Here is a 25,158-nt window from a genome sequence, read left to right on the forward strand (position 1 = left end):
TTTATTCCTTAAAGCGGGAGTCCGCCGGGACTCCGCGTTTTTTTTTTTTTTTTTTTTTTTTTAAAGCCAGCAGCTACAAATACTGCAGCTGCTGACTTTTAAAATAATGAAACTTACCCGCCCAGCGCGCCCGCGATGTCGGCACCCGAAGCCGATCTCTCAATCGTCTCTCGGGTGCTGCCGCCTCCATCTTGGGTATGGGAATCAGGAAGTGGAGCCTTTCGGCTTCATTTCCCGGTTCCCTACTGCGCATGCGCGAGTCGCGCTGCGCAATAAGGATGGTCCCCGCTGCCTCTGGGATCCGTGTGTTTCCCAGCAGGCAGCGGGGGACTTTCGGAAAGGGGCGTAGATTCTGCGGAAAGGGGCGTGCCTTCTGCAGAATCTACGCCGGAAGTGGGTGCAGATACCTGTACTGTACAGGTACCTGCACCCCCCCCTCCCCCCTGAAAGGTGCCAATTGTGGCGCCGGAGGGGGGGAGGGTTCCAATGAGCGGAAGGTCCACTTTAGGGTGGACCTCCGCTTTAATACCACCGTTAATAAAATATTACCTGGTTAGGTGAGTAGCAGGCTTTAGACGGTAACATCCCCACTAGTTTAAATAGAATTTGATCTGTGGGTTGGATGTGCCGCTCCCCTTTCCATGACACAGCTTGTACCCATTGGGGGTGTCTGGAGAGGGGCGACTTTCCCCCTTATATTTGATGTACCTGCGCCCACTAACCTCCAGTTGTTTCTAAATCTATCTATTTGAAATTTGTTCTTAGACCCCTTTCACACCACACCACCCATAGCGTGGGCGGTAAAACGCTGCTATTTTTAGCGGCATTTTACCGCCGGATTTGCTGCGCATTTCGGCCGCTGGCGGGGCGCTTTTACCCCCCGCTAGCAGCTGAGAAAGGGTTAAAACCGCCAGCAATACGCCACAATAGTGACGTTTTGTCAGCGGTATTACAGCGCTGCCCCATTGATTTCAATGGGGAGCAGCGATGGAGGAGCGGTAAACACACCGCTCCTTCACCGCTCCAAAGAAGCTGCTGGCAGGACTTTTCCCTGACGTCCTGCTAGCGCACCGCTCCAGTGTGAAAGCCCTCGGGGCTTTCACACTACAGACAATGGTGCAGCTTCTTTAGGGCGGATTGCAGGCGCTATTTCTAACGCTATAGCGCCTGCAAAACGCCCTGGTGTGAAAGGGGTCTAATTTGTTGCGTTACTATGGATATAATATTCCACTATGTAAAAGAATGTATCAATGACTCTGTATTTTCTCTGAAAAACTTTAATAAAAAACGATTGAAACTAAATCCTGCAATGTGTCCTGTCTGTCAGGTGGAGAAAGACATGTCGGACGTGAGTCTGGGCCCCACCCCAATCCCTGAACTGACGCACATTATGATTGGCCTGGAGAGCTGCTCCTTTCTGGTATTTTATCACATCTGCTATTCTTTGTCACTCCTTACTAATCTCAGGGTATTGTATGTATGCCATCTGTGCTGGGGGATACAACGCTTGTAACACAAAATATGCCGGTCTTATTTGGCCTTATTGCTCAATGTTAGTAATAAGAACTGTTTATGTCCCCCACAGCCAGCAATCAGATGAAATTTGCATTTTCCAGAAATGGATTGTAAATAAAATAACAGCTCGCTGCTATGTACCTTGTATGGAGGACACTTTCATACGAGACAATCTGATTGTAACTCTGTTTTGTGACAGGAAGATGACTTTATCCCATTTGCAGTGTTGAACATGATGATGGGAGGTGGCGGTTCATTCTCAGCTGGTGGACCTGGGAAAGGAATGTTCACCAGACTCTACCTCAATGTCCTCAACAGGTGAGTCTGTGGGTTGGCCAGATAGTACAGGTGACTTTAAAGAGCAGCGGTGAGACTTAGGCTGGGTTCACACTGCAGCGATGCGGGTTCCCCGCATCGCATGCCTCCCGGCGGCAGTTCACACTGTCCTATGCGAACTACTTGGAGTGTCAGTGAAACGTTAATGACACCCCCAGATCAGTTTGCATATCGCAGTGCGATCTGCAAACTCGGACAGGAATCGGATCGCATGGTGTGAACACTAGACATGTGCAGACTAGAATATTTCGTTTCGTTTTTTCGTTTTCGCCCGTAAATTTTATTTATTTAGTTACTCCCGAAATTCGTTTTTATTTATTTCGTTTTTCAAGCAAAAATTGCATTCGTCTGAAAATCCACATGAATTACGGTCGAATCTGTCTTGGAAGGCTTATGGTATCTGTCGAATGGATAAAGAAGATTCGATGGAGCTGCTAAACTATATAGCCTATAGGCGGAGCATTCGATTGCCGAAATGTACGATTGCAGTGTCGTATAGTTGCGACGATCCCATCGAATATTATTATAAACGTGCAACGATCCCGTCGAATATTATTATAAACGTGCAACGATCCCGTCGAATATTATCATTTTTTTTTTATTTACTTCCCCCACCCAATTCCAGTATCGTTTCTCTCTGTCGATTCTGTTCTCTCTATGTCGAATATTTACTCTCTGTCTAAGCTTTTCTATATAATAGGACTAATAGAGGTAAACGAAACTTAGGCACATTCGACCACAGGTTCAATAGACATATGGAGTCACGTCGAATCTCCTATTCTATATCGAACGGTCACTTCGAATCTCCTATTCTATATCGAACTGTTGTAACAACGAAAACGAAAAAAAGCATTTATTTATGTTGGATCTTTCGTTTTTCGGAATCTGCACTTTCGTTATCGTTTTGACAAACGAAAACGAAAATACCTGAAATTCGGACGAAAATGCATTCGGACGAAAACGAATGCACATGTCTAGTGAACACCCGTGCGATCCGATTCTGCTGCGGACTAAAAAAAGGGTCCTGTGCGAGTTTGGGGCGGGTGCGATGCGAATTCAGCCATACTATCTGTATGGCTGAACTCGCATCGCACAGAGATCGGATGTGATTTGCACTGCAGTGCGGTGCGAATCACATCAGGTTCTCGTAGCCGCAGCAGTGTGAACCCAGCCTAAAAGTAGAAGTATGGACTTTGTAAAAAAAAAAAATAAAATAAAAAAAGTATACTCACCTAGGTGTATGCAGCATCAATACGATGATGTATCAGTCCCATGGCTGTCTTTGAGAACTGAACGATCAAAGACTGCTCAGTAGCTGATCGCTCAGTAACCTCCCCGCTCTGAGCAGAGAGCTGTGACTGTCAGTCCTTGACTGCGCTCCCCTCCAGCTTTCACTGGACTTGTGGAGGGGGTTGGGAGCGGCTGGCTCAGGCTGTCTTGCAGAGTTCCTCTTGAAAATGTGAATGTGAGATTAGTCAGGGGGGGTGTATGTACAGGCTTCCACACATATATGCATTGATCACCTGATGTCATACGATGTTACAGGCACCACTGGATGTACAACGCCACATCTTACCACCACAGCTATGAGGATACTGGACTTCTGTGTATTCACGCCAGCGCAGACCCTCGCCAGGTGCGTCCTGACCTAGTACTAACAGTTATTTATCATTCCAAATAAGATTGTCAGGAAGTATTTGGCTGTCTGGTTGTGTGTGTATATTTTGGTTTTAAAATAATGAATCTTCCTAATAACTGAGATTGGGCAACTTTACAAAACTCATACAAGTGTAAAAATCAGACCATTTCGGCAAATTTCTACAATTACATGATAATTTACCCCACAAAAGAATGGCTTTTAAAAATAAGATACAGTATTTATCAGCGTATATAACACACTTTTTTCCCCCTGAAAATAGGGGGAAAATCACGAGTGCGTTTTACACGGCGACAGCGTCCCTCGGAGGGGGAGAAGTACTGCCGGTGTCTTGTCAAATAGCGTCCTCCATCAGATAGTGTCCCCTGCGTACATGCGCAGTACACAGGAACACAGATTCTGAAAATTGCCGAGGATGAACGGCGCCTGCGCCGTGAGTCTAGGTTTTATCCCCACTATCCAAGTGGACATAGAGTCAGAATAAAAAAGAGCTGAGCGCAGTGAGGCCGAGCCCGAAGCGTGGCGAGCGAAGCTCGTCCGCGAGGGGCCCTCTAAAATTCACAACCCTATGTCCGCTTGGATGGTGGGGCTACCATCTCCACTCACGGCGCAGGCGCCGTTCAGCTTCGGCGTTTTTTCCGAAGCTTCGTCTGCTCCGTACTGCGCATGCGCAGTACGGAGTGGACACTATGTGATGCCCGGACTCTATACGCCAGAACACCGGAATTCACCGAGCCGTCACCTCCCCCCCACTCAGCTCTCACGTCACACACCGTCCCGCCACCGGCATTGGACCAGTGTTCTGTCTATCACAGGAGCTGGTCCAATGCCGATGGTGGAGGTGGGACTGTGTATGTGACTGCCAAGTAAACAGGAGGTGACAGCTCGGCAATTTCCTATGAGAGATGGGCACAGATCAGGCTGCAGCTGGGCACAGATTAGGCTGCATTGATGCTCACTGACCATTATTTTGCTTCAAAGTGGTTTATTAAAAAAAAAAGATTTTTCCTGAAACTTCCCTCGTAAATTGGGGTGCGTGTTATACGCTGATAAATACGGTATATGTTGGGGAAAAAAAAACATATCAGAAATAACTAAACTTTACTGTTTTACTGTTGTTGCTGCCCACCATAGTCTCAATTCTGTAACTGATATTGTTTTGTTACCGCTCTTCTGTTGCAATCCCATAAAATAAAATGGTAACAACCTACACCCTTTATTTCTCTTTCTTTGACCCTTATGGGAAAACCTCTGCTACCTGTTTTTGTGATCTCACAGGGATAGATGTGTTTAGCTCTCAGGACACTTAAAGAGGGATTCCACCTGCAAAAAAAAATATTAAAAGCCACCAGCTATAAATACTGCAGCTGCTGACTTTTAATAAATGGACACTCACCTGTCCCGGGGTCCAGCGATGTCGGCAGCTGAGATCGATCGCTCGGCTCTCGGCTGCTGCCGCCGCCATTCTAGGTGAGGAAATCAGGAAGTGAAGCGTTGTGGCTGCACTTCCCGGTTCCCTACTGCACATGCGCGACTCCCGCAGCGCACTAGGAATGGTCCGTGCTGTCTCTGGGACCCGTGTGTGTCCCAGCAGACAGTGCGGCGGGACAGGAAACTCCCGTGGGAGTCTATGCCCGGAAGTGGGTGCAAATACCTGTCTTAGACAAATGTGACACCGGAGGAGGGGAGGGTTCCGATGAGCGGAAGTTCCACTTTAGGGTGGAACCCCACTTTAAGTTATTCCCTGGTGTTCTGTTATGGGTCTCTGAGAATATAATATATTTTATTAGTAGTATTATTTACAATACGCCCTTTTTATTTCTCTGTAGGTAAGAGAGATGGTTGAGATTATCACTCGGGAGTTCGCATTGATGGCAGGATCTGTAGGGGAGGTTTGTACTGAATTATTCATTAACTACATGCATGCTATATAAATCGTGTAGAATGATCGAATAAGTGCCTCACTTTGTGTGTCCTCACTGTAGATAATCCAGTGCTCCTCAATTTCTGAGCCTCTTGTCTGAAAGTGGGTTATGCTAGAACAGAGTGCTTTCAGGCCTGATTCACACCTATGAAAGTTGCAGTTTGCATATTCCAGGTGCATTTTTCGTTTTTTTTTTTTTTTTTTTTTAATGCATGCTTTTCATCCCATTGAAGTCTATGGAACCAAAAACCAGAAAAAAAAAAGTCCCTGGCCCTTTCCATAAAATGCACAGATCTGAACTACATCCATAGGAAAGCATGTTAAATGGACTGTAGCGTCTTTCTGCAAAACTGAAAATGTGCTACAAAAATGCATAGGTGGGAATCAGGCCTTGGTGGCAACCAACCAATCCCCATTCAGCTGAAATGTTTAGGTTTTACAGTAGCCGGAATTTGGTCCTAATATTTGAGCTCATACAGTCATTCTTTTAGGCAGATTTATGGGCCAAACTCAACTAGTGCATTATGTAAATGCCTGGATGTTGTAGTGTTTCTGATGTGTTTGAATTGCAGTTTTTTTAATGTAGATACCTTCTTATTTTTAATCAGTTCTTTCACTAGATAGTATAGATCAGCCTTTCTCAACCTTTTCAACACAGGGGAACCCTTGAAATAGTTCTCTGGTCTTGAGGAACCCCTGCTAAAAATTAGAAATCTACAACTCACGATACATTAGTGTGATGGTCAGTGGGAAGAATGGTCCTTACACTTGTGGTCATTGGGAAGAATTACCTCCTTATAGATAGCTAAAAAGATCAATGGTGTCAGTGGGAACTTATCTGAGAGGCAGAAATTGCCCAATGCTAAGGGAACCCCTACAACCTCTGGAGGAACCCTGGTTGAGAATCGCTGGTATAGATAAATGCTCATAAAGAGGTTTAGCACACACTCAAATGGTTGTTTTTTTTTCTTAACTTACCAAATGACTTAAAGTGGTTGTAAACCCTTACAAACCACTTTGACCTACAGGTAAGCCTAGATTAAGGCTTACCTGTAGGTCCAAGCAATATCTCCTAAACCTATATGGTTTAGGAGATATTTGCCCGAAAACGGGCACCGCTGTCTACGGCGCATGCGCCGTAGACAGCGGCGCGCAGGCGCACTGAACACGGCAGTTCCAAAAATGGAGCTGCCGCATTTGTCGACTCCCGTGCGCATGCGCGGGAGTGACGTCATCGCGGCTTCGCCGAATGACAGCGGCGGAGCTGCGAGACGCCACCAGCAAGATGGATGCGGCGGACTACAGGGGACAGCGCAACTTCGCTGGCTCCTGTGTCAGGTAAGTGACACATAATGGATGCGATGCGATGCATAGTAGTCCATTATGCTTTACCTTTGCAGGGGAAAAAAGAGGAAGTAAACTCATCGGGGTTTACTTCCTCTTTAAACAGTTTCTATTGTCTAACAATGCTTATATTTTTCTGTGTCTGTTTTTTTTTTTTGTGTGTGTGTGTGTGTGTGTGTGTGTGTGTGTGTGTGTGTGTGTGTGTACTGCTCCCTTTCTAAGACTGCTGTGAGTTGCACTGTGCGCGACTTGTAGTTACAACCACGATAGAGGGGATGCCAAAGCAGCCCCCACATTGTATCCAGTTTTGTAAAACACACCCATTAAAATTTTGCTGTGGCACGAGCAGGTGGAGCTGGAACGCGCAAAGACGCAGCTGAAATCGATGCTGATGATGAACCTGGAATCTCGACCTGTGATTTTCGAGGATGTTGGGAGACAAGTGTTGGCAACCGGCACCCGGAAACTCCCCCATGAACTGTGTAGCCTTATTAGTAAGTACTCTGTGGAGGAGATTATGGTAGTAATGCGACTACACAGCATCAGCCCCACGTTTCTAATAACAATGGATTCTGAGAACACACGTCATGCTACTGACAAACCAAAATAAAATGTTGTTTTATATGTTCCAATGATGTAATAAATGCTTTGTACAATAACAGCACACAGCTTCCCCCTTATCTCATAGGAGAGCCAAACACCGCTTCTCAAATGAAAGTCTTTTAAATTCTAACCAGGATTATAGGGCTTCAGTCCTTTGCTCCTTCAAGAGGGACTCCGCGTTTTTTTTTTTTTTTAAAGCCAGCAGCTACAAATACTGCAGCTGCTGACTTTTAAAATAGTGACACTTACCTGTCCAGCGCACCCGCGATGTCGGCACCCGAAGCCGATCTCTCGATCGTCTCTTAGGTGCTGCTGCCGCCGCCATCTTGGGTATGGGAATCAGGAAGTGGAGCCTTTCGGCTTCATTTCCCGGTTCCCTATTGCGCATGCGCGAGTCGCGCTGCGCAATAAGGATGGACCCGCTGCCTCTGGGATCTGTGTGTTTCCCAGCAGGCAGCGGGGGACTTTCGGAAAGGGGCGTAATCTACGCCCCTTTCCGCAGAGAGCTATCCCGGAAGTGGGTGCAGATACCTGTACTGTACAGGTACCTACACCCCCCCTCCCCCCTGAAAGGTGCCAATTGTGGCGCCGGAGGGGGGGAGGATTCGAATGAGCGGAAGGTCCACTTTAGGGTGGACATCCGCTTTAAGATCTGTTATCTAAAACCTAAGGCACTGTATATTGTAATATGTTCCTCAGCTAGGAACACCAAGCCTAGACCTTTCATTTCTTCTACACTAGGCCTGGTAACTTTAATGAAGATGCGCCATCTGTTCAAGATACAATAAATACAGGAGTGAAAGGGAAGGGAACCTTGCACCCTCTCAGCTTCTAAAAACAGGGAGCTATCATCTGCTGAGTCAGACAAACTTTATTTTTTAACTGTACCAGTAAACAGCAGCTCCTTCACCGCTCCAAAGAAGCTGTTGGCAGGACTTTTCCCTGACATCCTGCCAGCGGCCCTCGGGGCTTTCACACTACAGACAATGGTGCAGCTTTTTAAGGGCGGATTGCAGGTGCTATTTCTAACGCTATAGCGCCTGCAAAACGCCCTGGTGTGAAAGGGGTCTTACTTCACAGTGAGCGCAAGGTGCCAACTGCTGGCTGGAGAGTTTTGTTTGTAAACAGAAATATCCACGCTGTATGTGATCACCATGATTGGCCGTCCGACGATCACATGAGAGGGAAACAAGCTGAATGTTTTTTTTTTTCAATTGTTAGACTGAAACCAGTAGTTGTCTGTGACAGTGTGATTATCCCCCCTAACACTTACCTGAGGTCCCTCTTTGTCCAGCAATGTCCATGAGTGTCTCAGCCGTCCTACATTCTCCCTCCTAATTGGCTCCACAGTGGTCAATGCATTGACTCCTGCTGCTATCAAAATCAGCTAGCCAATCGGGTGAGAGAGGGGGTGGGGCTGGGGTTCCATGTCTGAATGTACCTTGGTTCAGCAGTGATCAGCCGAGATTCAAACCATGTATGGGTAGGCTGAATGTACCAAGTTGATAGATCAACTTCGGTAGAACCAGCCTGTCGGACCTTACATAAGATTATTGCTAGCAATAATCATGGGGTTCTCTAGGCAGGGATGGCTTCCCCTGCTGGGAGAACCCAATGGCTCTGCAGGATGGATTCCCCCCCATCAACACACTGGCTCTGTTGATGGGGGGAGGGGGGGAATCAAGCTATTTTCTTTCCTGTTGCTTGATTTACGTTTTCTCAGCAAGGGCAATGGGCGTGCCTCATAACATTGATCTACATATTGCAAACACAACAAAGAAGAAAAGGGCCAAGAAGGGGCTGGGGAATCACCAACCCCTGGGACTTTAACGGTATCGAATCAAAAGATATTTGCAAAAAATTTGAAATAAAATATTACAATTTTATTCATAATATACACAAACATGAATGTTACTAACTAAGTTAATAACTAACTTATAGTAACATTCATGTTTTATTGTTTTACTACTCTAGTGCTATTTCTTTGGCTGCTCAATCAGTTTTTCCTGAAGAAGCCCACTCTGGGCGAAACATGTTGAGAATGATTGCAGCTTGCTTTTTCTTCATTCTTCCTGTTTGGTGAATGGAAAATGTGATTAAATGCCAATATGCTTGTTCCTGCAAATCGATGTTAAATCATTGTTTTTATGAATGTTTAATTTATATTTGTGTATATTATGAATAAAATTGTAATATTTTATTTCTAATTTTTTGCAAATATCTTTTGATTCGATACCGTTAAAGTCCCAGGGGTTGGTGATTCCCCAGCCCCTTCTTGGCCTTTTTCTTCTTTGTTGTGTTCACAAATATTGGGACGTGGTATCTGGCCTGTTCAGACTCCTTTTCTCTCAAAAAATTTTTGTTTCTTAATGTCCATTGATCTACATATTGCAGTTGTCAAGTGATTAAAAGAAAAATTGGGCAAACTTGTGACTCACATTTGCAGTGTTTACTTGATAGCATTAGATCCTTAGAAGTGCTCTTTAATGGTTCACAGGGCCCTTAGCTCATGTAAATGCAGTATGTAATAGCTCTGGTTCTTTTCAAGGGTTGCTTTAACCATTTAATCCACTTTGCAGGCAACATTAAAGCAAGTGACATCAAAAGAGTAGCAACAAAGATGCTGAGGAATAAGCCTGCGGTGGCTGCGTTAGGGGACCTATCAGAGTTACCAGACTATGATCAGATCCAGACAGCGCTCTCCAGTAAAGACGGACGCCTTCCACGGTCATATCGTCTGTTCCGATAGATTGCTTCACTGAACTTAGCTGACAACCGAGTCTCTACTGCGATTCCTTAAGAGATGCCACAGGAGGACAGAGTTTGTGCTACACTGTATATTCTGTTCATGGATGATTGGCATAGAAAGCATCACAGCTGCAATCAACGAAGTCCAGATCTGCCACTACTGGTGAAAGTGTATGCCAGCTGACCCAAAAGACCCAGCAATGTGTGATAATATCAGTGTTCAGGCTATCGCCTTTGGGAACTGGTGACTGCATCTCCATGGTGAATGGAAAGATTGCATTCTCCTCTTCAATGGTTCTGTATACAAATTATCTGCCTGTTCAACTGTTAAAGAACTGCATCAGTGCATAGGTCATTGCGGGAGCGACAAATTACAGTGAACCTGTGTTTTTTTTTTTTTGTTTTTTTTTTGCTGTGCGGTGCAAAGTAACAGGATCACTTAACTTCCACCTGCCGCTGTAGCAGCCACACTCAACTTTTGCTCACTCCCCTGTTTGGCAGCTGGGAGTAATGAGAGAAGGTCATTTCAAAATGACTTGGAGCTTCCACAAGGTTGAGAACTCTCTCTGCCCCTATGACAGCACTGGACAAGTTTATCAAGCACCAGCACTGTCCTATATGAGGAATGACGTATTTCTCTTTGTTTCTAGTGAGTAGTAGGGGAGTGAAGGTAATGTGAGTTTGTACAGCTGCTAGGGGGGAAGAGAGCAGTTAAGTGAATATGTTAATTTGGCCAGCTTAGGTTCACCTTTAATATTGTATTTGCTGCAGTATCAAGCAAAAAAAAAAATATATATATTCCCCACCATGCTGAGCATAAAAAATAAAATCTGCAGATTAAGCCATTGTTAGATGGTAAATAATAACCCCCTTCATGTGAAGAAATTTGTATTGTTAGATTGTGAAAAAAAACTAAATTATTTGATAATTTTCCAATTGTTCATTTCTCAGTCTTGTAAGTGGCTCTCAGCTTAAGTGATTGATTGTAAACCCCCCACTTTTTTTTTATTGAAATAAAAAAAAAAAAAAAAAATCAAATCTATGCTTACCTGCTCTGTGTAATGGTAATGCATTCACTTAATCCCTGCTCTGGGGTCCCCTGCTACCACTGTTCTCTCTTTTTAGGTGTGTGCCATCCATAGAGAGAGCGAGAGAGAGACACGACACACAACAAACACCCCCCCCCCCCCCACAATTGGAAATGCACAAATTATAGCTTTGACTAGAGTGGGGTAAACCTTAAGTGGATCTTAACCCCCCTGGCGGTATTCCCGAGTCTGGCTCGGGGTGGAAGTTTTATGCCAAAAGCGGTAACCCCGAGCCAGACTCGGGACCGCATCGCTGTATGCAGGAGGAGGTTTACTTACCTTCTCCCCTGGATCCAGCGATGTCCCCCCCGCTTTACGAGCGGTTCGTCCTCCGCTCGATGTATCACGGAGCCGATCTCCGTTCCCTGCGAGCGTTGCGACGCACGGGGACGGAGAACGGCGCCAAATTCAAAAAGTGAAACACACAGTATACATACAGTATGATGTAATCTTACAGATTACATTGCTGTATGTAATTATTTCACATCCCCTTTGTCCCTAGTGGTCTGCCCAGTGTCCTGCATGCAGTTTTATAATATAAAAACTGTTCTTTATGCCTGGAAACTGGAGATTGTCCATAGCAACCAAAACTGTCCCTTTACATCAAAAATGATTTTAGACCAGCTAGAAAACAGCGATAATAAGTTTAAATCACTCGCAGAATTGAGCGATAGCGATTTGTGGGGAAATCCGTCATCAAATACTGAAAAGTAATGACAGCGACAATTCTGTAACTCAGCAAATTTCTGCGTTTTTGATTTGATTACATTATTGAATAATTTTTATTATTATATTATTATTTGGTATAATTATTTATAGTTATTTATTATAATTTATGATTTCATTTTTCAAACTTTATCATACCCGGGATGTCTGCTAGACTCTGGTTTGGACAGATTTAAGAGAGTTATTCCTAAGAATTACAGGACTACAATATAAAACGCCAAATTTCCATGCAAAATAATTGTACCGCTTTCAGCACCTAAAATCCGAAATAATCGTACCGCCAGGGAGGTTAATGCTCTATATGACTGCCCCTACCAATTCTTTCAGGACGTAGCTGAGAATCCTGACATTCATCCAACTCAGGGACCGGTGCAGGGCCGCAGTGAGTGGCAGGGGAAGCGGAGAGAATGCATGGCCTTCCAAATCACCGCTCTTGGGTCGGCCTCCATACATGTTAAATTGTGATAGGAACGTATCCCTGCACTGTGCATGTGCTGGTTTTCCCTGCCCATGTACTTTAGTAAAAAAAAAAAAATTCACAGCATAAAACCCTCACAAAATGACACCATACAGCTGGTTGCAGGCTACAGTGACACAATGAAGCCTTGGGGTCAGGATGATTTAAGTGTTTTAAACTTATCATGTAGTGGTACAGACGGTAGATGCAGAAGGGAGTTTGAGGAGCCTCTTTATAAGATCAAAACGCCAATGTTTAGTAGATATGGGTCTTCATATTCATGAGAACACAGTTTATCTGTTCACTGGAGAACAGTGAAGTGTCAGTGATGTCACTGATATCTAGCGAGTGGATAGTGAATGGATTGCGGTATTTTCCTGAATACACAGCACTGGCAATGCCATTGGTCTCCAGGTGGTGCATACTGTAATTTTTCATTTAATAATGAAGTGTTGATATCACTGTTCAAGTAAGTGGGAAGATTTCATTTTCATGAAGTATCTGTGAGAGCACTGGTCACATTCTCATGTATAGAAAGTGTCTCAGCGATGTTACTTGTTTAAAGCGGGAGTCCGCCGGGACTCCGCGTTTTTTTTTTTTTTTTTTTTAAGCCAGCAGCTACAAATACTGCAGCTGCTGACTTTTAAAATAATGACACTTACCCGCCCAGCGCACCCGCGATGTCGGCACCCGAAGCCGATCTCTAGATCGTCTGTAAGGTGCTGCCGCCGCCATCTTGGGTATGGGAATCAGGAAATGGAGCCTTTCGGCTTCATTTCCCGGTTCCCTACTGCGCATGCGCGAGCCGCGCTGCGCAATAAGGACGGTCCCCGCTGCCTCTGGGATCTGTGTGTTTTCCCAGCAGGCAGCGGGGCACTTGCGGGAAGGGGCGGGCACTTGCGGAAAGGGGTGTAATCTACGCCCCTTTCCGCAGAGAGCTATCCCGGAAGTGGGTGCAGATACCTGTACTCCCCTCCCCCCTGAAAGGTGCCAATTGTGGCGCCAGAGGGGGGGAGGGTTCCGATGAGCGGAAGGTCCACTTTAGGGTGGACCTCCGCTTTACGGGTCAATGAATATGAAGCGTCTCTGTGATTTCACTGGTATCTAATAGATAGATAGGTTGCATTCTTATGAATATGAAGTTCAGTGATGTCACTGGTCTCTTGTGAATGGGCAGGCCATGAATCCTCTCATGTTGTAACAGATCTCTGATGACAATGGCCACTAATGAATATACAGGGAAATCAATGATCTCTAATGGCATACCACACAGAAGGAGTAGTGATTTTATTTCATGGCCAATTGAAAGATAAATAAATATTTACATATATTACATTTCAGTATATCACAGGAAGGCCAAAGAAAGATGCATGCCGGGAGCTCATATGATTGGCATCTAGAGTCCCTTTTGCAAGCGAAGGTTAATATTACAACATTGCTGTTTGGTGAGTTTACTGTAAGCCACTTCAAGTAAAATGGTCCCTTTTCACATGCGTTTCTTTCAATGTAAAATAAAACTGGTTCATAAGCACAGGCTTCCGTCATCAGATTTACCATACAATACCACCACCAATGAACTGGCATTCCCGTCCAATTCATGCAGTGCAGGCAGCTTCTTTCTAAGATGGATCAATTTTCAAGTTTGCTAGGAACAAATAACAGAGCTGAACAGAGAGAGAGATGTTCCCAGCAAACGGATTCACCTCACAAAATGATAATGACATTCACATGCTCCTAATAAAGTGACTGGTTGATTCTTAACTCTCAGCCACTGTAATGGCTTCCTACACTGTAGGCACACTTTGAGGCATCCTGACACCTGAGGCCAGCCATGACGGGCAAGTAGAAAACTTCTGTCCATCTGCTCACCAGACGCCATCCCTCTCTAGTCAGGAGATTGCGCAGACTGCGCTACTTTTCTGGTTCTTGATCACCTGCCGTTTCTGCAGCTCTCGTGATATCCGCCTCTTGATACCCAGAAGATACAACTCGCGATCAAATAGCCCTGCGGCCAGGGGGATACTAAAAAAAAAAAAAAAAAAAAATTCCAGAATATAAAAAACATTTGAACCATAATTATGATAGACTCACACATGCATCTTATGATAACATTTCCTTTTAAGAAAGGGAACAAAAATGACATGCTTATAAATGCCCTCTAGACTTTCTCCGACAGCTCTGGCTGAAAAATGTTGTCTCTTCTCCAAAGCCAATGAGAAACATGGCCACCACACATCGCAGCTCGAAAATCTTTTATTGGGCCTTGATCAGACAACAAACCCCCCCCCCCCCGGCTCTAAGGAGTTTTACACTAAGAGACTTAAATGAAAATGGGGATTTATCATATATACCAGGCAATAGGCTATCTTCCTATTCATTACGATATGGGCGGAGCAACCTGGGTGCAGCCATCTTGGAAATCGCATGTTGCAGCAGCAAAGTGGTTTTCTCAGAGGTGCTGTGGGACTATAGGTTGTAGCATTATTATTTTAAAGCGGTTGTATACCTGCTGATGTGTTTTTGTTTTTTTCCCTACATGTAAAGGAAAAGGCATAATGAGCTAGTATGCACCGCATACTAGCTCATTATGAAATACTTACCTTAGAACGAAGCCCTGACATTTGGTCCGATCCACGCCGAGGGAGCTGACATGTTCCCTCAGCATTTCTTCCGGGTATCGCGGCTCTGGCGCTGTGAGTGGCCGGAGCCACGATATCGTCACTCCCATGCATGCACGCGGGAGATTTCTTCCCGGCAGGGTCCGTAGTCTGCCGGGCTTTCAACCGGGAATCCCCTGTGCACATGTGCCGCTGCAGTCAGCGGCGCATTGCGAGGGGAATATCTCCTAAACCGTACAGGTTTAGCAGATATTTTTTTACCTACAGGTAAGCCATATTATAGGCTTTCCTGTAGGTAAAAGTCCCAAAAAGGACTATACAACCACTTTAAAGGAGCCCACTGTGTATGCTGTATTATAATGTAGTAGCATCAGCTACATACAGTATTGGCAGTGTTCTACCGTATGTATGGGCAACTTCCATTCGCTGCCAGAAAATCAAGTCTGCCTGAATGCTTCCCAGCTACTCAGACGAAGCCTTGTATTTTTGTCAATGAATAAAATGCTTCCTCCAATTGGCAAAGGTGGGCAGGTAATGCCACACTCTCCATCTCCGTCAATTAGAGGGAACCTTGTATTCACTAATAAAAATACAGAGCCTTTCCTGAATAGCTGAGAAAAATTCAGGCCAAATTGATGTTGTTCCAGCAGTCACTTGAACTGTGGAACACAGCACTGCTATACTGAATGTAGCTGGTGCTACTACAGTACAAAAAGCAACCAAATCACTTAGTAATGAAAAATATTCATTCAGGCCACCTTGGCCCAAACAAGCTATTTAAAGTGGGGTTGCACACACAAAAAAATAAAAATAAAAAAAAATCATTAATATTCCTAAAAAAAAAAAACACTTCTAAATGGCTGTTGCTAGGGGGTCCCTCAGTCTGCCTCCTTTAGTGCCTGGGCTGGTGACATCACTTCCCCTCGGTGCAGGAAGGGCTCAGCTCTGGTCCCCCCCTCCCTCACATCAATCATCTGGAACACATGACAGGTCCCAGATAATTGAGCGTCCACTCGCGGCGCCGCTCACGCATGCACAGTGGGTGCCCAGCGCTCCGATCCCCCGCATCGCTGGACCCTGAGTTTTATTTTTTTTAAATGGCCAAATCACTTTAAAGTGACAGGAAACCTGGACTTAAAGAGGAAGTAAACCCTGGTGGGTTTACTTCCCCTTTGATTCCCTGCAAAGGTAAAGCATAATGGACTACTATGCACTCACTGTGGAACTTAAAGAGGAAGTAAACCCTGATGGGTTTACTTCCTCTTTTTTTCCCTGCAAAGGTAAAGCATAATGGACTACTATGCATCGCATAGTAGCTCATTATGTGTCACTTACCTGACACAGGAGCCAGCGAAGTCGCCGCTGATCCCTGTAGTCCGCCGCGTCCATCTTGCTGGTGGCATCTCGCAGCTCCGACCAATGACAGCGGAGAAGCCGCGATGACGTCACTCCCGCGCATGCGCACGGGAGTCGCGCCTCGCAGCTCCGCCGCTGTCATACGGCGAGGCCGCGATGACGTCACTCCCGCGCATGCGCACGGGAGTCGACAAATTTGGCAAATCCATTCTTGGACTTGCCGCATTTAGTGCACATGCGCGCCGCTGTCTACGGCGCATGCGCCGTAGACAGCGGTGCCCATTTTCGGGCAAATATCTCCTAAACCATATAGGTTTAGGAGATATTACTTGGACCTACAGGTAAGCCTTAATCTAGGCTTACCTGTAGGTCAAAGTTGTTTGGAAGGGTTTACTTCCATTTTAATCCCCTGCATTGTGTAAAAAGGCTGTTTTATCCTGTATGCACAGATCCCCCCCCCCCCCCCCCCCCCCCTCTCCTGCACTGTCTATCTGGGGAAGGCCAGCTAATACAGGCAGAGTAGCTGACCTGCACATGCTCAGTTGTGTCTTATGCTGGAGAGAATAATTACTTGTTCTCAGCGATAGCCAGGTCACATGATATTGACACCACACATGTGGGCGTGTATACAGGCTGCAGTGGAAATCTCCACCTTCCTGAACTATCAGCACTGAAGAAACTGTGCAGTTTATCATTTGACGTGATATACAGATCACCCAAAAAGGTATAAAGTGGCAGTATTTTAATGTAAAAAGATTTATAAGCTGTGAGCACGGGAGGGGGGGGGGGGGGATGCGGCTGAACTATTTTCATATTACTGGGTTTAGTAACACTTTAATCTTTAAAGGAAAAGTTCACCTTTTAAGAACAAATATATTTTGCCAAAAAAAAAAAAAACTGACAAAAGTGCATTTATTATTTTTTCCTGCAGGAGCCTGGAAAGCATTGCACCCATTGATGAGGAGTATTGCACTCCTGATCAAGGCTCATGCAGAAAAGCCCTGCAGCTTTTAGCCCATACCTCCCAAACAGGCTGACTGTTTACAATCTGCAGGACTTGTGAATAAACGACGAGAGTGCTCATCAGCGGCCTTGCAGTCCATTCAGAACTATAGGCCATTGGCTGAAAGGTGAACTTTCTTTAAAGAGGAGGTCCGCCCAACCCTGCAAACCCCTACACATACTGCAGCTGCTGACTTTTAACCACTTCAATACAGGGCACTTGTACACCCTTCCTGCCCAGACCAATTTTCAGCTTTCAGCGCTCTCGCTCCTTTTTTTTTTTCTTTTTTAAATCAAAGTAAAGTTTACTGAACAAAACAAAACAAAAATACATCCATCCACAAATTATGTGCAGCAATAAATCCAATTACAGCTGATGATATGGCGTACATAACAGCATCAATGTGCAATTATGCCGATCTGTACATTCTTAGCTTTGATGCATAGGGCGGGGGGGGGGGGGGTGAAAGAGGGGAAAAACAAACACACTCTATACCCAGGTATAGCAGAAACGTCTATTATTCTAAGTTACCCACCATGGCTCCTCAGGCTATTTCTACAATGGGAACTAATTACCCATTCCCGAGTTACATTTTTGCCCCAACCTCCACTAATTTACACCTGCAGTAATCTATCCTTCACCGACTGGGTTGGACCTAGTCCAGGTGTGTCCAGCCATGGTTGCCAGAGAGAATAGAAATTTTTAAGGACATTGCTATGTTGGTGATTTTTTCGTGTATCAATGTGCTGTTTAAAGAGGAAGTAAAGCCAATAAAAAAAAAAATAAAAAAAAATGCAACCTGCAAGGCAAAGGCATAATGAGCTAGAATGCATAGCATCTCTCACAAGGCCTAGCAGCCAACAAGGGGCTTGTTCAGGAACAAAGTCTTTATCACCGACATTGTTGCAGAACACGTAGGGAAAACTAAGCGGTAGAACACTTGTAGGATACCTGGATCTTTCAGCCCACTTGGCGATATCCACAAGACCGGATTCTTTCAGTTACTTCAGCGCTTCCAGGCTCTTGTTAAGAAAACCAACCTCACGTGTGGTGTTCTTCTAAAGAGTCCTCCCCTGGAATGTTCGAAGTACACTGGGTCTCTCCCAGACCGCAGACAGCACCCATCCACCTTGGAATCCTTCCTTAGTTCCCTTGCCTTGGGCTAGCCAGCCCCGAGGCATCAAAGTCGGTTGGAACTGCACCCCAGGCCATAACCTTCCCGGGGGCTGGTTAGGAAGACCAGGACCATATACTCAGCACAGCATACTGGACCGGAACCCCGAACCACGCGACGTCCGTGTCTTAAATACCCTCTCCCAGAGGGCACAGCAGGAGGGCCACTCCTACTGACCTGACTCCAAGAGGGAATAATTCAAGCGCCTCACCAGACCATAGTTCCACACCTGCCACCAGAGACAGTGCCCCCTGTGGCCAGGCTGAACATCTTGCAGTCCAGTCAGACTGACTCAGAAGCCAAATTTAGTCAAATAGGCCCAAACCAAACTAGTTTGGTTAAAGCTTTTAACTTTGAAAAACATAGAGTGTGCTCTTCAGGAGCCCGCCGCTACAGTTGGTAACAGATTAGTATCCTTGTCTAGTTTATTTAAAAAAGGGTAAAGCCAAGTCACTTGCACTTATTTTGAGGTGGGAATGGGGCTGTACAGATTCTGCAAGTACACCTGTCACGCTGCTCTTGTCAGACTAAAACTGAGTTATCTGCTCTTCATGGACTGATTTCAGCACAATTCATCAACACCTACTTATCTCTTCCAGGTCTTATCCGCACTTCAAATAACCCAAAAACAGGCCGATGGTCTGATGTTTTCACCAGCGGGCAGGAAGCATACTTCAGGACTTTGATATCTCCTTTTTGGCGACTCTTGTATACAATCCTGTCCTGTGATGGCAAATAAAAAATATTAATACTGATGCTGCCTCAAATGCACACAAAAAAAAATAAAAAATTTGAATATAATATATACATACACACAATATATATATATATATATATATATATATATATATAGTAACATTGGGGGTGTTTAGCTCAAGTGGTTAGAGGCATTTTTCAGTCCACATCAGGCAGGCTTTTATAGTTTATAGTTAAGAGCCTGGCAGCCCACGTTTATTCAAAGGAAAAACAAAATAGTCCATCCAGGAATCCCACGCAGGGGTCCAATCTTAAATTAAATACACACAATCCAAATGAAAAATGCTAGCCCACCTGGCTACTCTTCAGCAGTAGTGCTGCTATAAGTACTTGCCCCTCAAACGAGCTGCTTGGATACACCCAGTCTTAGGCTCCTTGGACGCACACAGCTTCAACCCTTCAATGCACACAGCTTCAACTCTTCAACGCACACAGCTTTGGGCTCTTTGGACGCACACAGCTTCAACCCTTCAACGCACACAGCTTTGGGCTCTTTGGACGCACACAGCTTCAACCCTTCAACGCACACAGCTTTGGGCTCTTTGGATGCACACAGCTTTGGGCTCTTTGGACATGCACAGCAGCAAGCTACTCCACTCCACCATCCTTCACACTCTACTCCCAACAGCCCCTTTGTTTTATGGCCTGTGTGCAGCTGGGCACACACCCTGCTCGTTATCACCAAGACCTGGACACAGGGTTGGAGATCCCTCTTTCCTCCAATTTCACAGGGACAGAGCCTCGCTCTGTCAATATATATATATACACACACACACACATTCTACAATGCAAACGTTTTAGGCAGGTGTGAAGAAATGCTGTAAAGTAAGAATTCTTTCAAAAATATAATTTTAAATAGTTAATTTTTATCAATTTACAAAATGCAAAGTGAAGGCACAGAAGAAAAATCTAATCAAATCAATATTTGGTGTGATCACTCTTTGGCTTCAAACCTTTTTCAACTTTTAGGCCCCTTTCACATGGACGATCCGTTCAGGTTCACCTGTCAGTTTTTCAGGCGGACCTGAATGGATGCTCCATAGAGCTCTATGGAGCGTCGGATGTCAGCGGTGACATGTCTGCTGACATCCGAGCCGCTCCGATCCAAAAAAGTGTGACGGAGGAAAAAGATATTTTTCTGTCATCGGATCGGATGACGACGGACACTGCGGTACGTCGTCACCCGATCTGTGACAGGTCCATCCCTGCGCAGTGTGCAGAGACAGACCTGCCATCTCAGGCGATCGCCGCTGAGCAATCGGATATCCACGGGGCGGATCAGCAGTGATCCGCCCCGTGTGAAAGGACCCTTACAACTTGTAGGCCTGTTTCACACCTATGCATTTTTTAGTGCGGTTTCAAGTTTTGCAGAAACACACTACAGTCCATTTAACATGGTTTCCTATGGGTCATGTTCACATCTTTGGATTTTCTTTTGGAAAGGGCCAGGGACTTTTCTCTTACGTTCACTGACTGACACAGCTCCTTTACTTTAGGCCATCGGGTTGTTACGCCACTTTCAGGAGAGGACTAGGCAGAATATGTTTACATGTACAAAAAACAGAACTTTCTAGTTCCGCCCAAGGGGTGGTCCCTTTAGTAACAACCCCCCGGCCTGCATCCAGCTACTACCGCGTCTGCTCTGCAGAGTGGAGGCCGAGGGGATTCCAGTAATTCTGATTGCCCCAGATTGGCCTTAGCGTCCCTGGTATGCCGACCTAGTGCGCCTGGTGGCAGACGCCCCGTGGTGACTGCCATTACGAGAGGACCTACTGTCTCAAGGTCCGATTTTTCATCCTGCTTTACCATCGCTGGTTTTAACGGCATGGCTGTTGAGAGCCAGGTGCTAAGGAATCAGACTCGATGATTTCAATTATGTTGAGAGCACGGAAATCTTCTCTGAAGATATGCCATCGTACCTGGAAGGTCTATATCTCTATGTGTGAGGAGAAAGGATGGCGTCCGCGCTCCTATTCCATATCCAGGATCTTGCTGTTTCTACAGCATGGAGTAGACCAGAAATTGGCTTTGAGCACCATTAAAGGACAAATATCAGCCTTGGCTGTCTTCTTTCAGCAACATCTGGCATCTCGGTCTCTAGTGAGCACCTTTGTTCACGGGGTTCAGCATGTAGTTCCTCCGGTGCGTCCATTACCCCCGTGGGATCTGAACCCGGTGTTATCGGCGCTTCAGAAACTGCCGTTTGAGAACACCAGAGAAATTCCCTTGTTGACTCTTTCCCAGAAAGTGGTCTTTCTAGTGACCATTACATCGGCCAGGAGGGTTTCGGATCTGGCGACCTTGTCCTGCAAGTTGCCTTATCTGGTTATCCATAAGGATAAGGTGGTGTTGCGTCCGCAACCTTCTTTTCTGCCGAAGGTGGTTTCGGCGTTCTACATCAATGAAGACATTGTGTTACCACCTTTGTGTCCTAAACAGACACATCCTAAGGAGGTGGCCCTCCATTCCCTGGATGTGGTCTAGGCTCTAAGGGTATATCTGTCTGCCACGGCTCCCTTTCGGAAGTCAGACTCTGTTTCGGTAGCTGGTCTGAAAATGGGCATGGCGGTCTCGTCGGTCACCAGTTCCAGGTGGATCAGACAGATTGTGGTGCAGGCCTATGCCTTGAAGGGGCCGGTGCCCCCCTTTCCAGTCACAGCCCATTCCACCAGGGCAACTGGAACCTCTTGGGCCTTCCGACATTAAGCGTCTGTCGCTCAAGTGTCTAAAGCAGCGACTTGGTCATCTGTTCACACCAAGATAGATATCAGTGCATCGGCTGATGCCCGTTTTGGGCACAAAGTTTTGCAGGCGGCCGTGTAATTTGCAATTGCACTTCACTTTTTCTTTTTTTTTGACAAGAAACACAATTACCATTAAGTAAAATGCACTGTTGCATTGTTACAGCAAGTTCTGATGCGGTTAGATAAGGTGGTGACTCCCCTGTTGGGGAGCACTTCTGTTTTTGTGGGTGAAGTTTTTATGCTGTTTTCCCACCGCTCGTTTTGACACTACTTGGGGACATCTCGATAATCTAAAGTAAAGGAGCTGTGTCAGTCAGTGAACATAAGACAATAGGATTTTTGTACTCACCGTAAAATCCTTTTTTCTGTAGTTCACTGACTGACACAGCACCCTCCCCTCCTATTGTTTACGTTATACTGCTTGTTGATGTACTGAGACTGCAGGATGCAGGCTGGGGGGTTGTTACTGAAGGGACCGCCCCTTGAGAAAGTTCTGTTTTTTGTACATGTTAACATGTTCTGCCTAGTCCTCTCCTGAAGGTGGCGCAACAACCCGATGGTCTAAAGTAAAGTAGCTGTGTCAGTCAATGAACTAGAGAGAAAAGGATTTTACGGCGAGTACAAAAATCCTATTTTTTCTGGGGTTTTTTTTCAAAGTTATTCTGCAGCAGCACAACGATCCCAAACATACAGGCAATGTCATGAAGAACTGTCTTCAACATAAAGAAGGAGCACTGAAAGTGATGGTTTGGCCTCCAGAGCCAACATCACGGTATCTGTCTTGGATTACATGAAGAGACAACAATTTAAGGCAGCCTACATCCACAAAAGATCTGTGGTTGGTTCTCCAAGATATTTGGAACAATCTACCTGCCTAGCTCCTTCAAAAACTCTGTACAAGTTTACCTAGAAGAGGTGATGCTCTTTTGAAGGCAAAGGGTGGTCAGAACAAATATTGATTTGATTTGGATTTCTCCTCTTTTCATTTACTTTCCGTTTTGTTAATTGATAAAAATAAACTAACATTTATTTCTAAGAGCATTCTTAATTTACACCATTTTTGCACACCTGTCAAACTTTTACACAGTATTGTATATATATTCTTAACATGGTATTACCGAGCCCCTATGAACCACTAGGTATCAGTATGATGCAATACTGGGGGTGGGCACAGACACCGTGTGACTCCTAATAGACTTAAGGCATGGTGGGCACAAATATATTCTGAGATGTTCTTACTGTATATGATGGTGTTCTCTGCTTCGACGTTGTGTCATATTGGTCACAGCCAATGTCAAATTTGTATGTTGGAAGAAACTCAATTGTTGCTTCTTGAAACCCTTTAAATATGGAGCCTGTAAATTAAAATAAAAAATAAATTAATCACTGTATCTTTAGGAATGGCACATGTATGTAATGAAAAATAAAATGTAGTAACATTTTAACCAGCTGAGTGATCCATTTGTTTCCCCCACTACCAACTGCCAGTCTGTAGCATAAAGATATGCAAACTGCAGCTCAAGGAAGAGATTGGGTGATCTCTTCAACTGGCAAGTTGAGGTTTATTAAAATTAAACTTCCAGGAAGGGGCCTTACTAAGGACAGAATACAAGCAAAAAATGAATAGGCATCAAGACTAGACGGTGCAAGTGTTTGGTCACATTAGGCGACCCGTCAGATTTTGTAACAGAAGCGACGTTCCGGGCATGGCCATCTTGGTACACCTTGCACTTGTCCACAGTAAGGATACAGTCGGAAGTCACCAAGTGGACATTTTTTTACACCCACCAAAATCTTGCATTTCAAATTTATTTTTACCACTAAATTGAGCTTATATAATGAAATCCAGCATTCAGAAATCTGTGATGTTGAATTTTAAAAGCAGCAGCAAGTTTGCTGATCTGACAGAAAACTGCTGCTTTTAAAATTCAAAACAGTGTCATAGACATCTAAATACTGTATTTCACTATACAAGTTCAGTTTAGTGGTAAAAATAAGTGTGGAATTCTCTCCTTTCCCTTTCCTTCAGTCCGCGGGTGTCTGGGCAGCAAAAGTTTCTTGGTACACCTCCCTGATGCCATCCACTGAACTGGCTGTGTGAACTCTCCCCAAAAGAGAGTGAAGGTTTTTAAACACCTCCAAAAAACAAAAATATAGTTATTGCACGCTTGCAGGAAACCCATTTCTCATCCCCTTCTTGCCCTAAATATTTTGATGCCCTGTACCCTCAAGTTTTTTTGCCTAATGGCCCAATTAAACAAAGAAGTGTACTTATTGCTTTTTGTAAACCGGTTCTCTTCAGAACTGGATCTATGTTTTTAACTAATGAGGCGGAACACACACTTCGCTGGCCTCGGCAGAAATTTTATGCTAAGGCGATTAAACCCAATATGATGCTGGCTAATAGGATGAGTGTCTTCACTCCAAAATATACCCCCATTACTTTACGCACTCGCCATAATATCCTCACAAGCCAACCCCTGTGGGTCTTGGACAAATTTCGGCATCGCTTCAGCCCTCTTTACTCGGCTCCTACCCAGTCCCCCACTCAAGGCCTGGACACCTTTCTGAATGGCTTGACACTACCTACCTTATCTGAAACCCACACCTCATTAATGGATCGAGACATACAGGTATCTGAAGTCCTACAATGCATCAGGGAGTTCAAGGTGGGCAAGAGACCGGGAAAATGGTAGATGTTTTAGCTCCCCACTTAACGGCCATGTTTAATTCGGTAAAAGAAGGTCAAACCTTTACTTCCAACCTCTTGACTGCCAACATAGTAATGATTCCTACACCCAATCGGGACCATTTTTGGGCCAATTTTAGGTTGATTTCACTTATTAATATAGACATGAAAATTTTGGCCAATTGCTTAAACTCCTTTTTACCACGTCTGATAAAAAAAAAAAAAGACCAGGTGGGGTTTGTTCCGAGGAGATAGGCAGGAGGCAGACGGCTGCTTCAAACCCAATATATAGTACATAGTAGATCATTGGGACGATGTTCTTGTCCCTCAACGTGAATAAAGCCTTCAAAACTTTGTCCTGGCCCTATTTGATAATGGTGCTCTGCCACTACGGCTTTGGCACCTCATTTTTGAACTGGG

General features: G+C 45.0%; 2 protein-coding genes across 2 annotated transcripts in view; one reads left to right on the forward strand and one right to left on the reverse strand.

The window, feature by feature from the left end:
* The window catches only part of PMPCA (peptidase, mitochondrial processing subunit alpha), a 31,125-nt gene extending 19,125 nt beyond the window's left edge, over nt 1–12,000 (forward strand). Inside the window, exons 8-13 of the mRNA XM_077468218.1 lie at nt 1,328–1,420; nt 1,715–1,833; nt 3,397–3,487; nt 5,338–5,400; nt 7,126–7,270; nt 9,959–12,000. Coding sequence (XP_077324344.1) covers nt 1,328–1,420; nt 1,715–1,833; nt 3,397–3,487; nt 5,338–5,400; nt 7,126–7,270; nt 9,959–10,128 — 681 coding nt within the window. The 3' untranslated portion in view covers nt 10,129–12,000. The remainder of the gene's footprint in view (nt 1–1,327; nt 1,421–1,714; nt 1,834–3,396; nt 3,488–5,337; nt 5,401–7,125; nt 7,271–9,958) is intronic.
* A 1,670-nt stretch (nt 12,001–13,670) lies between these two features.
* Nucleotides 13,671–25,158, reverse strand: part of INPP5E (inositol polyphosphate-5-phosphatase E) — a 37,126-nt gene continuing 25,638 nt past the window's right edge. Inside the window, exons 8-10 of the mRNA XM_077468217.1 lie at nt 23,289–23,404; nt 19,136–19,272; nt 13,671–14,420 (exon numbers count right to left, since the gene is read on the reverse strand). Coding sequence (XP_077324343.1) covers nt 14,288–14,420; nt 19,136–19,272; nt 23,289–23,404 — 386 coding nt within the window. The 3' untranslated portion in view covers nt 13,671–14,287. The remainder of the gene's footprint in view (nt 14,421–19,135; nt 19,273–23,288; nt 23,405–25,158) is intronic.

The sequence above is a fragment of the Lithobates pipiens genome, unplaced genomic scaffold (assembly GCF_037356315.1).
Source record: "Lithobates pipiens isolate NorthernLeopardFrog02 unplaced genomic scaffold, aLitPip1_a1.2 Scaffold_11, whole genome shotgun sequence".
In the NCBI taxonomy this organism is placed as follows: Eukaryota; Metazoa; Chordata; class Amphibia; order Anura; family Ranidae; genus Lithobates; species Lithobates pipiens.